This window comes from Mesocricetus auratus, unplaced genomic scaffold (assembly GCF_017639785.1).
Source record: "Mesocricetus auratus isolate SY011 unplaced genomic scaffold, BCM_Maur_2.0 Super-Scaffold_100031, whole genome shotgun sequence".
NCBI lineage: Eukaryota > Metazoa > Chordata > Mammalia > Rodentia > Cricetidae > Mesocricetus > Mesocricetus auratus.
In genome coordinates, this window is record NW_024429212.1 from 10270514 (window position 1) to 10296019 (window position 25506).

Here is a 25506-nt window from a genome sequence, read left to right on the forward strand (position 1 = left end):
AAGTGTCCATTAAAAGTTTCTTTTGCTCTGCTTATGTTTACAAGCACTGTGTCTGAAGAGTAGCCTGGGCTCCAAATACTTGACATCAGCCTTTTCGTGCCTTTTATTCCGTCATTACACCTTTTCTGCTGCTTGTGAAAAGAAATCACAGTGGCTGAATAACACATCTCAATGTCTACTGTTAGAGACTCCTAGATATTCAATTGTTCCTGTGCTTAGTAACTGAGTACTGCTGTCCACCAGGCTACAGGAAAAAGGATGTCGTTAATAGTGTACACCCACCTTTTACTGTAGTGATTGTTTTCTTCATCTGTTCTGCCACTTTTGTATACACATCATAAAGGTTAAGAGATTTTTTTTTCACAATTAGCAATTCAGATGTTCCCTTTAATTCCCAGTTTTGTTTTCTGGAGTTATTTGAAATTTTTGATGCATTATAGAATTAACTATTGACTGTTTATTTTTATTATAGTATTTAAAACTTGTAGCTTTTGCCATTACTATTGTGGAGTTTGCAGAATTCTCGACTGTATAAACTAAACCTTTAAATTAGCTTGGTGTGAGGACTCTTCAATGCTTCAAATAGGGGAAGGTTCCTAGGCAAGGACTATAGTTTCCCTTAGGATATAGCAAATGAGCCTGTTGCTGTTGGTCACTTAACTATACTAGTATATGCTGTGTGTGTGTGAGAGAGAGAGAGGGAGAGGGAGAGAGAGACCGAGACCGAGAGACCACCAGTGAACATTTTCAATGCTGCTGTTATTTTGAGTTTCTGGTATTCAGTTGTCTCCAGTTCTGTTGCTTTCTACCCAGAGCCATTTGTGCACTTTGCATAATAACTGGCCATGAGACTGCTGAAGATGGGAGTTACCACCAGCTCCAGGAGTCATGTGACTACTCGACACTAGGTTTACTAACTGGAAAGGACCTGAACATATTGCTGAAGGGCAGACACGGGGGTGGATATAGGTGTCCCCAGCTGTCAGTGGAAGGCTTATGTTTCCATTTGTTGGAATTCCATTTACCTGGTCTTGATTCCTTTGCCATCTGTGATGTGTGTTGATGATTTTAGAAGTGAGTTGTCCTAGTGAGGGACACTGGGACCCTAATGTTGGTTGCATTGGCTAATGCACATCACCAAATGTTTTGTAGCTAGTTGCCATTTGCTAGGCATGACTGGGATGCTGTCCCTCCTGTGTGTTGTACAGTGAGGTTACAGTTACTAGAGTAAGTGATTTGTGAAACAGCACTAGAGCTGGACAGAGTCCTGAGGAGTCAAGGTATGGTGAGAGCCCCCCCCCCATTCTTTCTAAAGCAAACCCCGGTGCTTGTTTTCTATGTATTAGAGTACGCTGCAAGTTAGAGGTAGCATCCAGTCATTGTTGAATTGACTTAACACTGTTTGAAAAGAGCATTGAATGGGGGATGTGGTGGTGATTGTATTTTTCATACTTAAAAAAAAAACCTCTTAATGAGTGAAACCAGTAAATTAAAGAACAGTGCATGTTGATAACCGTTAGTTTCACATGACCAAATTGTTTTGTTAAATATGTCAGTTTAGTATCTGCCAGGTTAGAATGGAAGGTTGCTCTCATTGTACATGTGAGTAACCATGGTTCTCATTTCTTAGCAAATGGCCCTTCACCTTGGTTAATTGACAGTTAAAGAGTAAGAAGTATGGGGACTGGTTTGTTGCAAGTTCTCTTGAGCCTTTTAGATCATGGTGTGAGAAGGGCCAGTGGGTTTGTGAGCTAAAAGTAGAAGCTTCCTTTATTCCCATGATAGGCCTCAGTGATTCCATTGTCGGTTACAAACAGTGGCTTTTCATGTAGTTAACCAACTTTGCAATCAGTTCATATAGAGTAAGGCCAGCAATGTATTTCTTTTTCCACCATAATACGTTCCCCAGTAGGAGGCTGAGGGTTCATTTCTCAGTATCTGTTCTGGTTAGTGTCCAGATGGAGGAGGCAGTGGTTAAGCTCTTCAGTGTGGTGATGTCACTGAAGAGTCTGAAGACCCAGCTGTTGAGCTTGGTGTAAGGTGCATCTGAAGCTCAACACTGCTGCCTTCCTCTGACGAAGTCACTAATAGTCACTTTTATAATAGATTGTACTTCCTCAACTACAGAAACCACTAACTTCTGGTGAAGTACTGTCCTTTGCACAGAGTTGTGTCCTGTCTTCAGAACAAACCAAGAATTTATCCATACAGTGAGGTCCCCAGTGCAGAGGCATGGCACTGATTGGTGTGGCCAGGATTTAGAATTTCTCTGTATGGTTACCTTTGTACACAGCCCTATGACATTTTTGCCTGGGATTGTGATGGATGTTTCAGTTTCCAGAACGACTGCAGTGAAGGACCAGAATATTAAGTTGGCAAGTACTGGGTCTTTGTGGCCACAGGGGACATGTCCCCCTGAAAAGTCATACAGGAGTATTTTGTGTGTGACTTTTTTTAAAATTATATTTACATTGTTCTCAAGGTGAACTGCTTTGGGTGTCAGAATATCTGGCTTACTGAAAATGGTATTTTTGGAAACTGGGTTATTTTCAGACATTACAAATTTCCTTTCTTTGGTTTACCGGAGAGAGGATGTAAGGGGAGCAAAGAGGTCACAACTTAAATTTCATAACATACTGAATATCCGATCAGACCATGTTAACTTCACATTAGGTTAAGTAAAAATTTTAAAGCAAGCCTCTCCCCCCCCAAAAATTCAAATACGCCTGCCAGTTTTTCAGTCTTGGGGATCATCAGAAAGTTAAATCATTACTCCCAAGACCCTGAGTGTGTGTGTGTGTGTGTGTGTTTGTGTCCCTGTCCATTGCTTAGCATAAGTCCCTGGGTTCAGGCTATTGTAGGCTTAGTTAAAAATAGTGGTTACAAAAAAGACTTTCTTAAAGCTGTATTTGGGAGAGTGAGTCCCTTCCATACTTTGGGTGCTGTAGTGTTTTGGTCTTAGACTAGTCTTTCCAAACCAACTCTAGTTGCAGTACATATTAAGGTTTTTGAACGTCAACACTTTATAAAGGACGAAGGGGGCTGGGAAAGAAAAACTAGATAGTAAATAATTTATCATATTTAACTGGATGGGAATTGCGTTAAATAGGCGTGAAAACTGCCTGGTACCATTTTCAGAAATTCTGGTATTGACGGACAGCATATAAAAGCCCGTGGTTGATTTGTGTAGGACCGTGGACTGTGCCTTCTGCCTACCGCGCTCTTCCTGTGGTGGGGCACCTTAAGTGTTTTTGATCCGGTCGCGGGAAGGCTTGTTCTTAAAGACGGGGAAAAGTGGGCGCTAGTGGGCGCTGTGGATCCGTGCAAGTCACCGACGTACAGGTTCTCAAACCGGTCTTGGGCAAGCACCCGAGGCGCAAAGAACTGCTGCCACTTCTGCCCTGACTGCTAGTCGTAAGGGTCACCCCTGACGTCCTGGCCACTGTGGGGTCGCGGGGTTCTCCCTGAAGCGAGCGAAGGAAAGTGCACCCAGTCGTCGGTGGTGGAGCTTTGGAGGCGCTTTTCTTGTGGGTGGCGGGGAAGGGGAGCTGCGGGGAGAGGACCGGAAATGGGGAGCGGGCCTACGAAGATAGACGCGGGGCGCAGGGTCGCGGCGGGCGGGCGGGCGGGCACCGCGGGTGGGCTGCGAAGCTTGGCGCTGCCCCGCCAGTCCGTCCTGACTTGCGTCCGGCCCGGCCCGATCACTTGGTGCGGGAATCAGGCTCCGGAGACCCTCGATCCGAGGCTTGAAGGCATCCGCCAAGGGCCTGGGCGCCGCACGGAGCAACGCTGCGTCCCCGGGCCCTCGCTCTACACGCCAGCCCAGGCGTGCTGCGGGCCGCCGCGACCTCGCGGGCGCGGACACCAGTGGCTCGGAGGCGGCCGACCCTGCGCCGCACGGGGCCACTCGTGCGCGGTCCGCGGCGGCCAGCCCGGCTCATCCCGGGGGCGGGGCTCACCTGTCAGCAGCGCCCCACCTCGCGGTGCCCAGGGTCGGGACGGACGGGCCTTCTACCCAATCAGTGCGCGCTCTCGGAGCGGCGGGCCAATGGGCTGCGTGCGACTGGGCGGAGCCCCGCGTTTATAGTGCTGTGACAGCGCGCCCGGCGCGCTGACTCTCCGCGGCGGGGACGGCGGCGCCGGTCGGATTGCGGAGCTGCGCGCGTAGCGGGTCCCGGCGCCCTCCCCGCACACAAAGGCCCGCGCGCGTCCGGCGCCCGCGGGGGTCCCAGTGCCCTCCTGCCTGCTCGGCGGGCCGCGAGCTGCGAGGATTCAGGAGGCGCTCTCTGTCTCTGCGCCCCGGGACATGGAACCGCGCCGACGCGGCGCCCACTTGCCCGGGCCGCTGCCCGCCGCCCTGGATCTATAGTCAAGCGGCCCCTCTCAGGGAGCAGCACCCGCCACCCCACGCCGACTCGCCTCTCCGCTGCGGGCCTTTGTCCCAGCCCAGCGCCCTCGCCGCGCCCGCCTTCCGCGGCTGGCCCGGCACCCTGGAGCCGCACGGGAGCCGGTCGTCCCAGCTGCGTCCGGCGCGGCGCCCCGGAGCCCCGAGTCCGCCGAGCCGCCGCGCCCCGCGCGTTCGACCCCACCCCGCGCGCTGAGGGCCGCGCAGGGCGAGCGCACCTGGCCTCGGTGACCGCTGGAGCGGCGCGGCGCGTCCGCCCCGGAGGATTGGGGGTGTCGCGGCCCGTGGCCGGTCCCATCGCGTCCGGGAGTGCGCAGAACTGGGAGCGGCTTGGCCATGGCCATGGCCCGGTCCAGGAGGGACTCCGTGTGGAAGTACTGTTGGGGACTTTTGATGGTTTTATGCAGAACTGCGATCTCCAGATCGATAGTTTTAGAGCCTATCTACTGGAATTCCTCGAACTCAAAGTAAGTGGCGTCCACGATCCCTTCCTCTTACCCGGCCCCGGGCCTGTGCCCGGGGGTACGCCGTGTGGTCCGGGCGGGAGGAGGCCTCGGAGCCTGTTTCTAGAACCTGAGGCGCTCGTCCCCCAGCCCCCACCCCACCACATTTCTCTAGGTGGGGACCGGCTGGACTTGCGAGCGCGGGCTCCAAGGGGGCTCTTCTGGGGCTCCAAACTCAAGTGCTCGAGGGTGCCCAACGCCCTGGCGACTCGGGTGGCACATCGGGAAAGGTGTCTGATGGCTCTACCCGGCCCTCCCTTCTTTTTGGAGAACGGAGGACGTCGCCACTAAAGGGGCTACAGACGCGCACCGACTGGCGGGCTCCGGAGCCAGGCAGGGATGCTGCGCTCTCGAGGAGCGCGGGAGCCACCGGCCGGAGCTCCGCGGGCAGGCGACAAAAATTGGGGGCCTGGGGCAGTGGGATGTCCCTTTGGGAGGAGACAGTGGGCCCGCAGCGTCCGGGAGCCGGCGTGGCTCGGAGTCCGCTCGCTGGCCGGAACGTGCGCGGGGGAGCTCGCTGGCTCTGCCGGAGAACTCGGGCTGCCAGCCCCCCGCACGCCGGCCTCTCCCTTCGCGTCGGAACCGGTGGCCTAGCCCCGGCGCGATCCGGGTAGCTGGCTCAATTTTAACGACGCCTTTTGGAAAAGCTCAGAGCCCTGCCCAGTCAACGCCGCAGCCTTCGTACTTGGGGAATCGCTAGTCCCTTGATCAGACTGGTTTTTTAGCAAACGCACGGACGGGAGAAAGCCAGGCCTGAGACTAACTTTCAGGTCTGGGCTCCCAGGGTGCGCTCGGGTTTAGAAAATGCTAGCCAGCCTTTGGTAGAAGCGGTCATGGTCTCGGTAACCGCACCTGGGTGCTGTCTATTACCTCATCTTCCAACTACGGCCAGAAAGTGCTGTGAGGAATTCTGCTCTCAGCCCTGGAAGAGTGTGGAGACGCTGACTGGCTTGGAGGCAGACCTTTGAGATTAGAAGCAAAATCAATGGCCTAATTGGAGTTGAGGGCATGGTGGAGAGGCTTCAGAGATGAACGAATTGATTTAGAAATTACCCCGTACGCAAAGAACTGCAGCTACTCTCTCGAAAGTGGTAAATTTCAAATTCACCAACATAATTGACCAAACAGGCTCCCCTTCCAAAAGGAAAAAAAAAAAATCTACAATTGTAAATGACCCGAAGCAGACATTTTTGCGTGTTGCCAGAAGGCCCTTGTTTTAAAGTTACTGCGGCCGTCTTTGATGCAGTCTGGTATAGATTTTTGTTTTGTTTTGTTTTTTAATGTAAGGGGCTGTATTTGCGTCCCTGGCGTGGCGTCTTTGCAGCCACACGGGATCTAACAGGCACCTGGTGGTGCCGGAAGGCGCCTGGCTGGGACTTGAGCGCCGCCGTCGCCTCTCGGATTGGGGCCCTGGTGGTGGCTGAGGCTGACGCTCGCTCGCGGTGCCTACAGAGGTCACCCTTCCCTGCCGAATGCAAGTGATGGGCGCGCCCCTCCCCCCTCCCCAGGCCTCTCCACTTCGCACTTTCCCTCACAGCTTCTTCGAGAGGCTGTCTCCCCCCTCACCCCGTCTGGATTTAATATTTATATTTAAATCTAGCTTAAAGAAATTCCTATGTAACCCCTCAGAGCTGCAGAGCGACATAAGTATTTTTTTTTTTTTAGTTCATTGTGACCACCGTACTTGGGTGTGCAGCAGGAAGGATTAGAAACACTGACTTGTTTTTTGGTTTTCTTTTTTGGAGGGGTGAGGGGGGGGTTGGAAGCAGCAGTATGCGTTCCTAGCATCTGGAGAACCCTGCCTTCTGTTTGTTACCGTGTTAGGAAGGGAGTGGTGACTGACATTCACTCACTGTTTTGATCTCTAATAGTATGGTTTTCTGAGCTGTGGCCACCACAGATGGAGACAGAGCTGCTGAGGGCTTGCATTTCGGAGGGGCAGGCAGGCAGGCCTCCCTGTGTAGTTGTTAGTGTGATGGCTCCCTGGCCTCCACAGGAAAATGTCTTCCAGTTTTGCTGAGGATGGCTCGAAGTCTTTGGAAAGCGTGTGATCCAATGCTGTCTGAGAGACCAGAGAGATCCCTTTCTGGGAGAGTGACACACGAGCCTTTTATTGTGCCTGGGATTGCCCCCCTTGTTCACTTTTCCAGAGAAAAGTTTATGTAGCAGGCAGGTAATCAGAGGCTTGGGAGTTTCAGGTCACTTTGCACTAACTGTGGGGCAAGCCGCTTGTCTTGAGACAGGCATCCGTAATTAGATTTGTTTCATTCAGGGGGTCCACACAGGGAGCGTGCAGCAGCTGTGTGCGTGCGGGGCCCAGAAAATCCTTTGTAAACTGGAATCTCCATAACTACTTTAATCACATTGCCTGCCATCCCATCCCCGGGAGTTTATGTAATAATCAGAAGTTCTGTGTACTCAAAGATTAGTGGCTGCCCGGTTAGATTAGCCACATTGTATCTGTGGATGCTGGTACTGTGTAGGTCAGTTTTCAACTATCTTTAAGTTCTGGAAAGAACAGCAAAGCAAATCATTTCTAATTAACATTTCAGTAGAATCCCCTCTCCAGCATAGTGTTTTGTTTTTTGCCAAAGTCTGTTTTCTTTTCATTGTTTTGTGATTGTTGTTCCTGCTTGTTTTAATGAATAATAGCTTTACTTTAGAGTTACCAATGCTACTCTGGCATAGTACACTAGAATGCATTACACCTTTGAAATTTTCATTCCAGTATTAATCTGTATCTGCGGTTTTATTCTGTGAGTTTTATATACTAGTACTTTACAAAGCATCATGCTTTTCCCATGTAAAGTTTTCCCCCATACATAACCCTGAATTCCTGAAATTGATTGGCTTGAAACAAAAGAATGGCAGGATAATATTCAGATAACCTGAAATACACGGGCCTACCCCTAGGTCAGGCCTTGAATAAATATGGACCTGTCAAGTTGATAAACTAAACCACAATGGACAGAACTGTTTAAATAGCCGCTCACCAGCACATACACAGGCCAGCCTACTTTCTATTGTGTCTGAAATTCCCATTTTTGTAGATAAACACATACAGATTCAGCCTTGATTGCATAGTGCCTTGCACTATGCCTGTGCTCTCACAGTTTGCACTCGGGTTAATCTCGGGGTAGTCTCGTCGGTTTTAACATAGAGTTGGTGCTGGTTTCACACCCACAGTCCTCGGGATGATAAACTATAGGTAGTGGGTTGTCCTTGCTCCACAGCTGAGCCCGGCAGAACACTAAGACAGAACGCGGCAGCCTCTCCAGACGAGGATCTGTGCGTCCCCCTGCTGCACCTCTTAACCTCAGCAATTACAGCTTCCTGCCCCAGAAAAGAGGGTCGAGGTTAGGATGGGTTCCTGGGCACTTGGTTCTAAACCGTTCACAAAGCTTAGCTGTTGACACTTGTCCTAGCAACGCAAAGAAATGCAAATGACTCCAGCATTCCACTCGGGCTCTGACTCAGTGGCTGGAGCTTGCAGGCAGGTGCATTAGCCACCCCCAGGGACCACATGTTGGAATGGCTTCCCCTTGTCTGCTGGAGAACTGGTGGATTTAATTAGCTTCCCCAGAACCTCTCCTCACTTACTAAAATGAATCCTGTTGGTGGGTCCACATGATAACCTCCTTCAACCAGTGTGAGCACTGGGGTAACTAGATCTTTGCTTTCTAAATCTTCACCTGAAATATTTCAGGCTGCTCCCAGGAACCTCACGGATCTCGGCATTTCAGAGTACGTTCACCAAATGGGAAACTGGTCCCGATCCCAGCGTGACTGCGAGGCAGCGTCATAGAAGGGGGAGTGGCGGAGTGCAGGAAGTGTAGACAGCAGACCCTGGGAAAAGAAACATTTTAAGGAACAACATCTCCTTGAGGTTCCGATGAAAACTTTATTCTTAAAATATCTAATTACAAACTGGACACGAGGATGCCTCCTTCTCTAAAAGATGATTTAAAAATGTCTCTGGTCGCTGCCTGCCCTAGCTCCTGACATAAAGACCCTGTTTTTCAGGTCACTTAAACATCTGCATAGATTTGCTTATGAGATCACCCTTTGTTAGAGAGAAGTGCCGGGCTGTTAAAATATTCTGACATAAAGAACCTGTTTTTCAGGTCACTTAAACATCTGCATAGATTTGCTTATGAGATCACCCTTTGTTAAAGAGAAGTGCCGGGCTGTTAAAATATTTTGATTAAAATATGCAGATCCTGTAGAACCTCAAGCTTCTGGAGAGAAGGGTTAGCTCTCTCTAGGTATGTCCCCTCCTCCCCCTCTTAAAGGCGAGGATTAGAAGGGGGGGTCGGTGAGAAATAAGAACAGCTGAAAAAGGAAGGATAGCAAATGAGACATGTTCGGAACAGCTTGGAAAAACTCCTGTGGCTTCATTGTCTCTATAAAGCTGAAGAATACAAAAGCAAGCAGTCAGCCCTTCCACCGTGATGGGAGATGTAAACCGTTGACATGGCTCCCCTGTTTAACTTGTTTAATTCTCATTTTAAATTCAGCACTATACCAGCCGTGTGAACTCTGAAGATTTCTTTAGTAATCCATTTTGTAGTTCGGAATCAAAAACAAAGTGAAAGGGCCTGACACAATTTGCTTTTATTTTTAGGCAAATCAAGCCTGGCCATAGTTAATAAGGGGATTACAACCCAGACTACGTCTTTACAGATGTAAAGTAAACCAGGGGCAAAGCATAAAGAAACTGATCCCCTTTGATTGAAGTATGGTAAAAAGGCATAGAGAAGCAGGCGGCAGTAATCTGATTGTATGGCAATAAAACCACCATTTTCTGTCTTTCAGATAAAAAAAATAACGTGGTAAATCCATGCAGTTCATAAGATGTAAAGGCAGATAAAGGGGAAGCCATGGCAACATATAGATTAGCTTGATGTTAGAAATGACACGTCCCTGAAAAGGGTGTGGGGCGCAGGCCCTTGCTCCAGGCTGTTGGGTATTATGCGAGAGCCACACAGACTTGGGAACCCGGATTAGGAACCATGAAAGCCCCACTTGTGGTCTGGGATGGCTGAAGCCGCGAAGGAAAAGCCGTACAGTTCTTGCTCATTGGTGGAAGATAATATGGCCAAGGTAGCTTTCATTGACGGCCTTTTTTTTTATAGACGAGATGGAGGTTGATTAAAACCCACAGCTCACTGCGGTCGTTAGGGCCTGGAAGCTTTTCCTGCTTAACTCTTGGCCTGACAGAGACAGCCATTCTGCAGGATTAACTGCCCTTCACCGCCCTAGCCTTCATCTATCTGGGCTTCAGGCAGAGACCTGCTGGGAGGCAACGGAGAGACCAGAGGGAGATAGGTAAGGCCTGAATTATCTGAAAAGAAAACAGAGGCCTTTTGATTTCAGTGTCGTGTCCCACCCCCCTTTGCCTGTCAGGACTGCCTGTGGAAGGGGGTCCAGCCAAGCTTGGGCTGTTGGCCCTTACCTGGGCCTCTAGCTCTTCTCTGAGGTTGGTCTTTTCCTTCCCTGGGGGAAATTTAAGAAAAAAAGAAAAAGAGAAAAAAAAAAAGAAAAAAGAAAAAAGAACAGGTGACGGTATTGAAAAGGAGGAAATTTAGTTTAATTGGAATCAATCCATCCAGTATGTCAAAACCCATGAGCCTTGTGATCCCAGAGGTTCCTGGCTTCCCTGACCGCTGTGACTGGTCGTCTTCAAGTTGGATGGCACTGGCTTCCTGGTGGCAACCACAGGATTCCAAAAACCATAGTGCTGACACAAACGTTTAAAGGCAACAACAAAAACTCTTGGTGTTGTTGACATGGATGCTACCGCCCTCTGTCCCTGTAGTGTGCCTGAGGGAACTGGCCTTCAGTGCGGGCCCTCCACCCTTCCCTTTTAGTCATTAAACAAAGTGAGCCAGGGACTCCATGCCGGGTTAGGCGCAGAGTGACACCCACCATTGGTTTAAGCCACCGGAAAGGAAACATTTGCTTTTTTGTAGTCTTTTGGCATTTTAGGAAAGTCTGGTTATTTCTTAAGGGGGGAGGATGCTTTCTTCATGGAGAAGGTCTTGGATGTGACTTACCCATGGGGTCTGGGAACCGTTTTAATAGGAGGGTGCAGGTTCTGGACTCTTCTGCTTCTGAACACAGATGATAAAGGTCATCACTAAACCTTGAGTACTCTCTTTAGACCCATTTTGTTGACTTTCCTCATCATAGTTTGGGGCTGCAGATGCCTTGCTTCTGTGGCCTGTCTTCTCACCACTGTGAGAGTCTTGGTAGACACCACAGTTGCAGACCACGCCTCCTGCCCAAGCCCCTGCCACCTTATGCCTTCCTTTCTGTCTTCATTCTGAATCTATACCAAAATATCCATTTCATTTGTCGAGATCCGCCAGAGAGGAGGGGCACTCTCTAATCTACAGTCCACTCACATCCCAGCACCTTTCATTCTCCATTTGACAATGATTGCTAATGGCCCATTCAGCTAAAGGATTTGCTTGTTAACGGGGAACAGAGAATGATAAATGTCCAGCAAGCTTGCGGCCTCCTTCAGCTTTTCACACACAGACTGGCGCATATTTATGGCAGGCAAATGACAAAAGGAGAAGCCGCGTCGCCTTGGCCTCCAGCTTTCCGTCAGGAACGGGGTTAAAGTGATTAAAGAGCTGGGCAAGAAAGCCCTGCATGTGTTTACCAACTGTGCAGGGGCGAGCTCTCCGCTACATCTCCGGACCCTCCATTCCTGGGGGGCGAATCTCTGTGATATGTTTTAGAAATATCCTCCGGAAGGATGGAGGGCCCAGGAAAGTAGTGAGGGGGTGGTAATCGGTTACCAGTACTCCCAGTGAAGCCGCATTCCAAGTAGACCTGCTTCTGGGGTTGCAACATGGAATCAGCAGAGGCTAATTCAAGTATTATCCTTCCATGTACAAACTCAAGTGTATAATCTAGTGCAGAGCATTCTGGGTCTGTGATACATACTTGCTGTTTCCAAATCTTATTTATTATTATTATTATTATTTTTCCCGAGACAGGGTTTCCCTGTGCAGCTGGTCTCAAACTCACAGAGATCTACCTGCCTCTGCCTCCTGAGTGTTGGGATTAAAAGGCGTGCGCCACCACCGCTTGGCAACTTTTTTGTTTTTTTCAAATTTTAAGACCATAGTGGGAAAAGGCTCTCTTAAAGAAAGCAGGTTCTTTCTGCCCCTAGTAATTCTCCAAACAACAGGAAGAGCAGATGGGGAGTGGGGGGAAGTTGCAACTGGGGGGGGGATAGCATTTACCAAATGCCGTGGATGGACCACGGGTCCTCGACACACTCACAAGTCACCCTATTCATCAGGATTGTAAATAGATGCTATACAGGATGGTTAAACAATCCAGTTCATTTTCTCCCTTGAACTTCAGTTGTGTCTGTACTTATAATTACAGCATCTATAGCACTCCTCCAGTACTGAAGTCCCTATCGCCACCAAGGCGTTTGCCTATACTTTGTGTGAGAGCGCTGTTCTAGGTTCAGCGCACCTGTGATTTTACTGAGGCCCCAGCTTGACTGGGGTATGTGTGTCCTGGGTGGGGCACAGCTTGCTTCTTTGCGTTTGCCTGGGCCGTTTCCTTGCCTGTATGTATTTCAGTCCTTCAAAGACAGGGATGTCTTTGAGATGACCTCTCCCATCCATCCGCTCCTGGGATAGCAGATGAGCACAGCCCGGTTGCTCACACCACCTGACAAAACCCTTCAGTCCTTGCCTTCCACCCCCACGTCTGTTTCCTCACCTGGAATATTCATCCTCAGTCAGAACTGCCTATGGATAGAACGGAGCAGTCTAAATCAGGTAAATCTCCAGCTCAAAATGTATCTAACTGAAGCAGTTACAAAGTATCGTTTCCCACTGAAGTATTACTTTTAGTTTCCAAACAAGCTCCTTTTTCTGTGAGCAAACAGATCATCAGGAGAGACCCTAGATGTATTCTCCTCTGTGTGATGGAGGTCTCTGTTCTTCTTGCCTTTGCAATCCTATAGGCCTGTCGGTTAACCCCAGGTCTGTACGTGCAGGCCGCTTCCAGGTATGCCTAGAACCCCAGGACTCTAGGTGCGTGCAGGGCACTCAGGCGCTCACCACCTGCCTAATCCACAAAGCAAGGGGTGGACAGTGCCTTATTTCTCCCAACAGTTCACTCACTTCTGACTCTTGGGGGCATCCAGTAAGTGTTGGTGGGATGAGCAGGCACCACCCAGATGAATGCTGTTTACTGCCCGTGTTCTTATCACTTGCTGTCAGAGATCCAAAGATCCACCCTCTGGATCCAAGGCCCCTGAACTGAAGGGTACCAAAGATGCCTTGGGGGATTGTGAAAACTGGTTTCTGAACCCACCCCATCTTTGATTCTTAGAGGCTAAGGTGGGGCTGGGAGACACACACTTTAGTAGGCTCCCAAGATGCCACCAACTGCAGATGGCTGCGGGAAACCATACTTGGGGAACTGTTGCTGCCTTGGGTCAGCCTTTTGTGGAGTAGAATCTAGCAGTCTTCCTATTGTCAAAGGCTGTTTAGGACCCTCGGGGAAATCTGGCCTTTACCCTGGCCCCTGTACTTCCTTTTAGAGGTCACGAGGACCTAAGACAATTGGTAGTTGTAACTTGATTAATTTGTTCAATAAGTGTTTATTTTTTACTTATTTATTTATTTATTGGTATTTACGAGACAGGGTTTCTCTGTATTGTTTTAGAGGCTATCGGTCCAGCCTGGCCTCGAACTCACAGAGATCCGCCTGCCTCTGCCTCCCGAGTGCTGGGATTAAAGGCGTGCGCCACCACCGCCCGGCCAATAAGTGTTTATTAATGGCCAGATCTATTGCTCTGAGAATGAAGTCAAGGCAGAAAAACTTTTCTTGTACACGCCAAGTAGAGCCTGGAACATTCCATGTTGGGATGCCATGGTATTGTACGTAGAGGGGACAGGAGAGGAACAAAAGGTGGGAACAGTCCAGGTGAGAAGAAACTAGAGTTTTTAAAGACAGTTTCTCTAAGCAAAGTCACGGTAGTCTTATTTCAACTTAGGCTAGTGTCTACAATGCATTTGGTGCCTCTGAATGGCCATAGCACAGAATCAAATCCCACAAGTGGAACAAACGGACCCTATAGGACAGCAACTACTTGATTTGAGCAGCCTCTCTGCTGCGGGGATTACCGGTATGAGTCAGGCGACTGATTTCACCAGGACACTAGCTTGGTTTGATCAGGTAGAAGCCCAGGCTTTGGAGTCCACCTGTGTGAGCTCATCCCCACTTAGCCATTTACTGGCTATGTAGTTTGGAACAGTGTCCTCCATATTGCTCATTTGTCCAGCTTTAAATTTGAGGTAATCACACAGCAGTACTGAGTGAGACTGTCATAAAACGGTGGCCGGATTAAATGTGTTTAAAGGGCCTGGCTCTGAGCTTGGCACAACAGCCCAGTAAGTGTCAGCCACTGTTCATAAAAGTCACCAGATGTCTACTGAGTGCCGTGCACAGGCAGAGAAAAAAATGAAAACACTTTGTTAAAGAAGACTAAGGCTAATATTTTAAGCTCTCTGGTGTTATTTTGTTCTACTTGCTTGTCATTTCTGACCATCCTTTAAGATGGTCTGGTCCATGAAGTTCCTTTTAATTCCCCCATCTACCATCAGCCTGTCTTCTTCCTCTGCTTTCCCGTACCATTGCTTTCTTAGAACACGAGTGTGTGAACAGACGCTTTTGCTAAACTGTTCTGTGAGCAGGTTCTTTGGCCAAACCCATTCTGTGTATCCTAGTAAAACATGTTTGTCCCTGAGTGAATTCATGAATCCAACCTGGGTTCAGGGATGGGCAGTATGGTGTTTTTTGTGTTTAGAAGCCTCACTTCCTGTTGGACCCTGTTTTATATAATAGCAGTTGTATACACCACTTACCACATACCAGCTGCTGCTCCAACTGCTGGATATATACTCATTAAACCTTCTTTCTATAATTTATTTATTTGTATCTTATGTGCACTGGTGGTTTTGCCTGCATGTACGCCTGTGTGAGAGTGTCAGATCTTGGAGTTACAGACAGTTGTGAGCTGCCATGTGGGTGCTGGGAATTGAACCCAGGTCCTCTAGAAGAGTCTGTCAGTGCTCGTAACCACAGAGCCATCTCTCCAGCCCCCACCCCATCATTAAACCTTCTTGCAGCCTCCAGCGGGGAATATTTTTACTTATCCTCTTATACTGGTGGAGGAATGGTTAACCGAGTTACCCAAGGATCCTGGAAGCTAAGATGTGGATTTGAGCTGAAGTGCTTTGGTTTCGCTGTCTGGGTGTTTGATTCCCTGCTCCCTTTTTTTATGCTGTGGTGCACAAAAGTGGTTGACCATGGGTAAGGTAGAGAAAAGAGAAGTGTTGAATGTGACCTTCCATTCTTCCTTGGAACGTTGAGTAACTCTCATTTATGCTGGGTGTACAGTTCCAAAGGGAGCCTTTGAAGCTGGGATCTGACGAGATTGTACCCACCAGAAGCAGAGTCATCCTCCTCTCAGACCGTCTGGAAGATGACTAGGCAGATTTTTTTTTTTTTACAGCATGTAGTATTAATGCATTTATTGTGTGTAACTCCTTCGACTGTTGACATTTTCCTTGTAAGAATTTAAGGGTTTGGCCAGTTCCCCCTGGGAGAAAATCAGGCTTCCAGAGTCTCCTCCAGTTCGCCGCTGAGTGTGTGTCAAGCTAAGGAGATAGTATGACATCTTTTTTAGAGTCTAGTCACAATTAAATGCCATTTTATTTTGGATTTTGGGAACCGTGCCAGCTTCCAGCTTGTCAGAGCCGAGAAGACTCAAATCAAGTCCAGGCCCATCTCTATAGCAAACAGGGAGTCTGGCTTCTTGCCTGTGGATTCATTCAGTTCAGCCCATCTGGCTTTTGATGTTCTGCAAGTTTGGAGCAGTTTGTTTAAGGAAGCCCAGGCGGTGAATATTGGTGGGTCTGGGGTTCTCCCGGCCTCCACAGCGATGCTTCTGGATCTGCATGGCCTCCACTCCTACATCTGCCTGCCTGCCTGCCTGCCTGCCTGCCTGCCTGCCTGTGGCCTGCCTGCCTGCCTGCGGAACAGACTGCCAGAGAAGGTAACCGAGTCTCCAAGTGTGGCCGCGCGCCTCCCAGCTCTCCCCTGCCTGGTTCTCTCTCACTTGCTCAACATCAGGCTGCCAGAGGAGCTGTTTAGGGCCTAACTCGGTAGTGTTCTGTGATTTGGCTGGGAAGAGAACTATCACAGAGCACCATTCGCTCTCATTTCCATCACGTGACACGGTTCTGGTTGATGCGCGTCAATCAGGAGCCAATTCCAGTCCTTGTTTCTGGTGGTGGCAGTTTTGTTACCCACTGGGTTTCTCTACCCCCCCCCTTCTTCCCCTGTCCCACTAGCTGTGACAGGAGAAAGATAACTCCTACCACACCCACGGGGACCTTTGGCCTGACCCCTCCCCTGGAGCCTGAGAAGGAGGAAGTACTGGGAAGCTGCCATTTAGGGGCCTGTAAAGCCCTTGCACACAGCCTTGTAAACTATTTGCTAGGGTTATTAAGCTTGCCTGGCAAGGAGACTCCCTTCTCAGACCCAGAGAGCTGAGTGGCATGGTCCCCTCTGTCTGCTGTGGACTCAACTCCTACTTCTGTTGCCCAAGAGCCTGTTTGAGTACGGCTTTGGGGGGAGAGGAGGGGACAAGCATGTGGTGGGGGACTGGGGTTCTGTTGGTTGGACAACTCGCCGACAAAGGGAGAGAAGCTTCATCTTAGTCGGGCAAGAGTGATTTGCCTTTCCACAAAGGCAGAACACTTTGTAATGAAGAAAGAAACACATGACGTTGAGGGGCTGGAGGGTGAAGGGACAGGCCAGCACGCCCAGCTGGCTGCCTTGTCTTGGAGTGTTGAGACAGCAGACCACTCACTCACCCCTTGTTAAATTTACATGTGGCTTTCATCCCTGTGACTTCACCACTCAGGTAAATGAGCAAATGGTTGTGAAACAACAGAGAAGCAGCTGGAGGTGCCCTTTGGACCCCTTTCTCTGTGAGAGCCATCTTTCTCTCCAGGGCCTGGCCTATAAATAACATGGGTTCCACCTTCCTTTATAGACTCTTGCTAAAAGCCCGGCTGGGAACATGACCGTACAGGTGCTAACAAATTACAGCTGGGGAGGGAGGCCGCAGTGCCTCTTGTCACGGGGGTTATGAAATCCGGGTTTCAGTCAGGGAGCCTGCCTGGTCGGCTTGCCAGCGGGGCAGTCTGGCATGCCCCGCCTCTCTCTTGCTGGCACACCCCCAGCACCCCAGTTTCAGGCTCTAGCCTCTGCACCTCGCCGCGGCTGGCCACAGAATGTGCGTGGACTTCTTTCTTCTCCTAACCGAAGGAGAGGGTAGACGAGGCAAAGAGGGTTCTTCGGGCAATTACATAAATGAAGACCCAGTCTTGTTCCTGATTCCACGGCGTACTTAAATAGTGCTCGTTAACTTGAGAGGGAAGCAGTGATGGTATCCGCACCGCACAGCTGAAGTCTGGCTGGGAGGTGATTAGTAGAAGACACATTTTTTTCAACCTTAGCCTGTTACAGGTGTGTGCCCCTTTGTGAAGTGAAGGTGTTTGGACAGAAAAAAATAATTACATGGATAGAATTGGAAGTAAATGCCTGTACTGTTTTCCCTGGAGGGGGAAGAACTGTTTAAACGGCGAGAATATTGTCTTTGAGCACTCTGAGATGAAATTTACTTTAGTTACCGGTGTTTTTTTTTGTAGCATCCATATCACAAGCGAACAGAACAGCAAGAACAACATCAGGTTTCGTGTAGTTGAACAGCAGCATAAGCTGGGAAATTGAATGTCGTTTTGACTCATCGGCAACTGTAGGAAGACAGAGGGAAACGATAAGTTTGAAGAAATGTATCCCCACGGTGTGACTGTGGGACGAAAGGAGGTCCTCCATCATCACCACCACAGGGCTAGAACTTTCTTTGGGCTGTAGACCAGGCCCTTCCTCCAGTGCCCAGGTCAGCTTCTTACCTGGTGGAGTTGCCAAACTGGTTCCTGGGGCTGTGTACTCTCCAGACGCTTGGATTCCTGCTCTTCTCATCTTTCGCTCTTGAAAAGGTTTGGCCTGTGGTTGGTGTGAAGTTTGAAATGCATCCCCCCCCCCCCCACTTGCTGTCTCTCATTTGGAACCCTTTAATGGTCCCCGATTGTACAGCCTGCTCTTGGGCCCCTTTTCTTATCCGTGAATAAATCGGGTTCAAGTTGCACAGAGTATTTGTCTTAGAAGACCGAAAGAAAGGGCCACCTGTGAAAACAGGCCGCTGTTCCAACACACATACACAGTCGAATTAAAGCAGAAAAACGTCGGTTAGAGCCTCCAATTACTACCTACTTCTTGGAGGCTGGAAGCCACGGAGAAGACAGTGGTGTGCTTGCTGGAAGTTCCAGGGTAATTACTTGTTACTCTAAGCATGGTGTCTGGTAACCTAGTTCTTTGTGAACCTGACACCCTATAGCTAGCTGCGACCCACTACTTCTCTGGTTTCAGAATAAGCCTTGTTCTGATGTGAAACTACCAAAGGGGGCAGTGCAGTGCTACTCACTAAAAAGGGGGGCAAAGTGTTTCCCAAGGATTTCTTCTGAAAGCTACTGCCTTGTCTATTCCGGGTGCTAGCTACTCTTTTCATTTTATCGAAGACCTCCTGTGTGGGGCGCTTCTAGGGCAGCCGGTTAAGCTACTGCAGCACACGAGCTGCCTATTCTGCCCCACACCCATGGCTCGAAGCCTTTCTTGGGGAGTATTCATACACCCAACTGCACAGAACATTCCAGAAAGGAGTCTTCCTCTGATGTGTGATGCTAGCCTAGCTGCATATGGACATCAGACGCCCTGCAGAGTTGAGGGCCAGGGGCTGGCTTGATCCTGAGGGGCTCCAGGGTCCACACTCAGTGGAGGATAAACCAACTTACACATGGCCGTCCCGTACCCCCTTCCCTGTGTCCTTTACCACCGAGTTAAAGTAACAATACAAGCATTTTATGGAGAAAGGTATGTCTCCTAAAATGTGGCAAGTTTTACGTGTCCTTGATATGCAATGCTGGCTCAGGAATAATCTAGTCCGTTAATGTGATTTGAGGTTTTCTACCTTCTAGGATGACCCAGTTTGTAAAACTCATTCCCTAAAAATGTCACCCCACTTCCTGATTTGCTCATCGACGAAACCTATTTCTGTTTATCTCTTATTTTTCATGTGCTTGGATAAGTATCTCTTTTACATGTGTAGACTAGGGGGCTGTTCGGTGTATAGCCTACCCCATGCACTCTAAGGCATTGCATCAGAGAGTTAGAAGATCTATAAGCCTCAAACATTTAAAATAGTTTCAAAATTAAAGCTAAGAAAGCTAGTTCAGAAAGCTAGTTTAGGTTTCTGTTTGTGTGTTGTTTGAACTTTTGGAGTCCTGGGAGTCTAACCTAAGCACACACCTGATAGGCAGGTGCTATGACTCTAAACTGTCTCCTCAGTTCTCTCCTCTGCCTTTCATTTTGAGACACGGTCTCACTGAGTTGCCCAGCCTAGCCTTGTACTCACTCCGTAGTGCAGGCAGGCCTCAGGACTGTGACCCTTTTACCATTACCTGGGATTACAGATCTGTGTCTCTAGACCCAGCAAGTTCAGTTTTTGAACCTGTACATTAGAAAGTAATGTCCAATGTGATCACAGAATCACTGCTTACCAAAGAGAACTTTGGAACCCACAGACAACCTAAAAATCACCATAGCCCCAGATGGTTGTAGGTAACCAACCATCAGTGGTACCGTTATCTGTGTGTGATGGTCTCTGTGGTCAGTCCAGTACATGCCACGTGTTTTACAGATGTATCTGTTTTCAGCTGGAGAAAGTCATCCCTGTGCAATGGTCATACACAGTTCTGGGTTGCCTAACAGTGGGGCATCTTCGGGGGAATGTGTCTTCAGGTGGACCTGTTCTGTAGGAGTGAGCAGCTCACTGTTCACTCACCCAGACTAAGATGGTTGTGGCATGAACCTCACAGAACCAGCTTTCTATATGCAGTGTGTGATTGACCAAAATGACGCTGGAAGGGAGGCTAGAATTTTTTTTGTAAGATGTGACGTATATTCCCTTATGCATCTGACTTTGCAATGTCCCTTGAGTAGGAAAACTTACTGTCTCCCATCCTCCCCTTCAGTTTCCTGTGCCTGCGTCCTCTTCCCTGTGAGCTTTGTGGGCCATACTTCATAGATGCTTCGTACCTGACCTAATGGCGCGGCAATAGGAAGTAGGAGCTCAATCGATTTTTCTGTGCGAATCGTGTTAGGTAACAGCTGACATTTTGTTATCAGAAGCCGTTGCTTGGCTTTTCTAAGACTTGCATTTTCCTCCTGTCTGGAGAGGCTCTACCTGGCCCAATTCACCAGACACAGACATTGGCCACTCCTGTGTGTTGTTGACTGTACCTGTGCTGGCATGGATGGCATCAGCATCAAGAAGCTCTGTGGTAATTTATTCTAAGCTAGCCTTTGTGTTTTCCCATGGTGAGGAAACACACATGAAGTCGCGGATGTCTGCACTGAGGTCCATGTGGCAGACACTAAGAGAAGAACAGGGAACATTGGGATTTTCCTGGTGAGGGAGAGGTGACGGAGTGGGACTTTAGGTCTACATACATCTCGGTCGCCCTCCAAGTATCTTACCTCCTATGGCACAAGGTAAAGGTCAGAGGCAAATCTGCCAACAGCTGCGTTCATCTGCTCCCAGGCTCCTGGTGACAGGGTCTGTTGTACCCACAGAAATCATATTTCCAACCCGATCAGCTGATTATGTTTTCCATGCATTATCCCAGCATTTTAAACCAGCCTGGGTTCACACACACAGGTTTGGGTTTTCTCTTCTACGCCTCATTAATTCTGCTATGTTCTCAGCCACGAACATTAAAGAATATTAAGTCTTGTGATGTTAATAGAGGTGTTTTTACAATGAGAAGTATGAGGTTGATGTGTCTAATTTAAATTATTAGAGATCTAATGTAGATTACTAAATATTAATGTCTAGTTGTAGATCATTAGAATTACCTAAAGTATTCTGAGTGGAGCACTTTGTTGGAGTCTGGTTTTGGCAAATGACTTTTTTTTCAAACCCGACTTAAGTCAATAGGCAACCCACAGGTAAAAATAGATTCTGGCGTCAAATCAGTTTTACACCAGGACTCTGGCTTTGGAAACCCTACTTCAGAGTTGCCTATTTTATCTGAGTTCCATTCTCTCTGAGTCAATGTCACGGAATCCATTGTCTACTTGGAAATGATTCACTGGGGAAAACCAGAGGAGTGGCCTGTTTCTGAACAGTGCTCCCCAGGAGCCCCCAGGTGCTCCCCAGGGAAAGTGAACGCTGTTTCAGGGAGTGCTCAGCTGCTATGGTGTGGCACGTGCTCCCGGCGGGCAGATGGCACAGTGCCGGAACTCAGTAGCCGTCACCGAGAGGGACCATCTGACTGTTCTGTTTCTAGCTAGGCCAGGAATGCTGTCCCTGTCCTTGAACACCCCGTCCCTCTGTACAAATGGTGCGAGTGGTGACTGGTTGCCGTTGCAAGGTGATCCGTCCGTACCTGGCTGTGTCCAGACGAGTCAGAATGTGGCTCCCACCGTGGACCCCCCACCCGTAATTTAACATCAGCCAGCTGTTGTTGCCGTAACTTTTAAAGCGCTTTCTCGGGGTCACCTCCTGTCAGTGTATTGTTGTTGAGTGTTGCCAAATGTTCCAGGTACAGGCGTCTATGAGGTCTTGACTAAGGTGTTAGCCTGTCTCGAGAAACATCAAGGAAGACAAATCCAAATCCATAGCTTCAAAAGTCGACCCTGTATTATACATGGCCGATTTTACAGCCTTGTGTCTTAAAGGTGATTGGGAGGCTTTCCATTTGGAGTTCGTCTGTGACTTTACATCTAAAACAGAAATTGTAGGTGGCTGGCCCATTCCTTTCTCACCCTTTGGTTCTGAGCCTCCGAGAGCAAGGGGTGGATGGATACCACGTGGGTCACCTCAGAATGTCCTGCTTGGCCCAGCCATCATACCCAGGACAGGCAGATAGATAGATTTCCATAGCTCTCTGTGGGATTCTTGCAAGCCCGAGTGTATATCGACTTCCTTTCCCTTCCCCTTAACTTCATAGCTTATCTATGAAAAACTTGATTTGGAAAAACATGTATTTCACAAAACCAGATTTAGGTGCTGATGCGATACAGTGGGATCTGAGCAGGGCGGGGAAGGGCTTTTCCTGCTGGGTTTCCTCTCTCTTCTACAAGAGGTACCTGTGTCACTTAGACTCTGGGGTGAGAGGGGAGGGGAGCAAGGCTCGGCTCTGCACCAGACTGGTCATGGTTTTTGTGGTTAGCGGCCCTGGATGCTGTGGCTTGTGTGTTAAACGGGGTTGTCAGAGGCCATGGAGACCCACAGAGCCAATCAGTGGAATGACACCTTGGCTTGGTTCTTCTATGCATTTGTCCCAGTGAAAATGGCCTGTCTTCAGAGCCCCAATCTTGCCTGCAACCTGCCATCAGTTTAGGGCCCTTAATGTAATATTAGTATGTAGTTTCCTTATGCTCACTAGTGTTTTTTCCAGTAGGACATTTTTTTATTGAGCGTTATCGTACAGCAACCACATGGGCACTTGCTACCGAATCACACATGTGTGAGAGCAGCCCGCCTTCAGGGAACTGAGTTGTTAGCTCCTGAAGACCCGGTCATCACCTGTTAATGCCACTCAGAGCATCGGATCAATATGCAGCTTGCTAGGCATATGGCTGCACATTTGCAATCCCAGCACTTGGGCAGTGAAGGCAGGAGGATCAGGAGTTTAGGCTAGCCTCACGTACATCGTAAGTTCCCGGCCAGCCTGGAACACGTGAGACTGGGTTGTGGGAACTCCTTCCTTTGGAAAGATGTATGCAAATGCCTACTCCCTCCTCATGGGACACCAACAACAAATCAAAGTATGATTCCATCAAAGTCCACTTTGGGAACCAATGCGTTTTGGGGGCTGAGGAATTGCCTGCGGGAGTGTGGGTGACTAGAGTAGCCATACCACTGAATAGTCTCACCCCAGCAGGAATGGAGACTTATGTACCTTTCACAGTTTATACATGCTAGCGCCTTCTAGCAAGGGCAAGGTCATGGGTCAGAATTATGTACAGCTATCTGGCAGGTGGACGAGGGGGGCACCCAGAGTCTGAAGGTGCATTGGTCCTCCCTGCCCCCTCTTCCATGAGGGGGTGTCAACAGACAGCAGGCCCCATCCAGGGACTCTTGCAAGCAGTCACAGCTGGGCAGATGAAAATGCTGGCCGTGTTTGGAGGACAGCCCTCTGCAGCACCCTGTCCCTGTGTCACAGTGAAAGCCCCAGTTTGGTCATTATGTTGTAATACTGTGGCTCTGGGAAGGTGAGGGCTCCCCAGAGGTCTGCTCTGGGAGATCTGGGAAGGCTCTCTGCTCCGGTGCTCTCCTGGTCTCAGAGCCATGCAGAGCCCCCACATACCCCCCCACTTGGAACAGCAACTGCTTTACAGGCAAAAGATCAAATTCCTGTTTCAGTTTTGCCATATTTATCTTCCTTGAGGCTTTAGAAACAGTAGGTCGTATACAGGCACTAAAACTTAAGATCCCACCCCTCTAGTTGAATATTCACAGGATGCTCCACCATCAAACTCCACACACTGAGTTAAAACTAAACACCAAAGCTGATTTGCAAGATGAATTTTAAAAAAACTCGTTAAATTATTTATATGATTTTTTCCTTCCGAAAATATCATAAAAATCACAGCGATTCTTGAAGCCATACCAGCCGATATGCCCAGTGTTCCTGACCTCACGTCATCAGCCCCAGTGTTGGGTCTGGGGCCCTGTGATGGAAGAGACTGCCGGGACTTGACTTAACTTACCTGTGATGCTTGAGTTAAACAGTGAGAGAACAATCCTCATAGAGACCTTGGGGGGGGGGATGAATAATGAATGGAGAGAGCTTAATGAGCCAGACTTCAGACATAAGGGATGCTGTGGCATGGGTAGATGGGTGGGGGAGTATCCCCCCCCACTTGCACAGACACACTGGTCAGGTGGGCATGGTGTACCACCCTGAATGGGTAAATGACAACATACACCCCAGTTGGAAAGACCTCTGATTGTGGGGGCCGGGGAACCATGCCCTCCCAATGCAAGATGGTGAAAGGACTGGCCTGAAGGACAGACCAATATTTCCATATAGGAGACATGTACCCTTTACGTGTTGTCCCTACCATGCCAGCTACACCAACCACGAAAGGAGCAGATGAGGGAAGTGTGAAGCGGGCTGGGAAGCCTCAGGTAGGAATTGGCTCCTGCGTTTGCCCGTTGGTTTGTATAAACCTTAAGGATTTCCTTTAAAGGTCGAGGAATAAACATGCGAAGGTAAGAACCAGGAAGGTGAGCAACTTAATGTTCCTGGAGTTTAAGTGTAGTACCTGTTGCCCCCATCCTGTCCTGCTAAAGCCACACGACACTTCAGAGCCACTCTGGAGAAAAGGTGAAGGAGGGGAGGGTGAAGTCTGGGCCTCATGGAGCTTTGTTGAGTTTCGTCCAACAAGAAGCTACCTAGAAAGCGTGAGCTCCTGGGCTTGTGTTTTTACAGTTTCAGGAGAATTGTGGGAAAACACCAGAGAGGCCTTCAGTAATCCTTTCAGCTTGTTAAAAGTTACAGAGAACTCTTCAGCAATATACACATCGGTGTTTTAAATTTGTCACAATTCTATTAATTCATTTTGAGTTCTGTTTCACACAAAGATTTCAATATAAATGCATCCTGTTAACCACTTAAAAAAAAACAACCAAAAAACAAAAACAAACATTTAATGTTTCCAGGGGAGGGTTAGTGCAAGTGGCCGTGTGCTCTACACGTCAGAGAATGACTTGGGTGACCTCCTCTTTCACCATATGGGTCCCTGGGATTGAACTGGGCTCATCAGGCTCAGTTGCAAGCACCTTAACGCACTGAGCCAGCCATCTTGCCCTCCCCAGTTTTGTTTTGAAGTGAGTGAACAGTAAAGACCATATGTTCTTGCTTAAGGGGACTAATTTAATTAAATAACACTAAAAAAACTGGTGTCCGTGGACCACCTTCTCTTTGAGGTTGTTCAATAACACCCAAGGAAGTAATAAGCAACCTTGTGCATATGCATTGCATGTGTGTGTGTGTGTGTGTGTGTGTGTGCGCGCGCGCACGTGCGCGCGCACCTTCAAAGAGTTTTCAGCCATTTATTTTTATTTAAGATATAAAGATGTGAGAGAAAGGAACATATGTGGGGGCAGGGGTAGGGGGGTGGGCCTGGAGGGAAGGTGTAGTGTAAGGATGGTACCAAGATACATTGTATACATGTACAAATGAAAAAACAATTAAACCATCAGTTTTGAATGTGAGTCTAAAGTGTCCCTTGTGCTTTCTGCTACTTTGTAACCACATAATAATACACCAGCTGAGAATTGGCGGCTTGTTACATACATCACCAAAGTTGGTGTGGATTTGAACTTTAGGAGCCCCATCATCCTTCCCTTAT

General features: G+C 48.8%; 1 protein-coding gene across 1 annotated transcript in view; it reads left to right on the plus strand.

Moving 5' to 3' along the window:
• The first annotated feature begins 4105 nt into the window (after positions 1–4105).
• Efnb2 (ephrin B2) overlaps positions 4106–25506 on the plus strand; it is a 44276-nt gene continuing 22875 nt past the window's right edge. Inside the window, exon 1 of the mRNA XM_005077361.4 lies at positions 4106–4872. Within this exon, the coding sequence (XP_005077418.1) occupies positions 4742–4872 (131 nt within the window). The 5' untranslated portion in view covers positions 4106–4741. The remainder of the gene's footprint in view (positions 4873–25506) is intronic.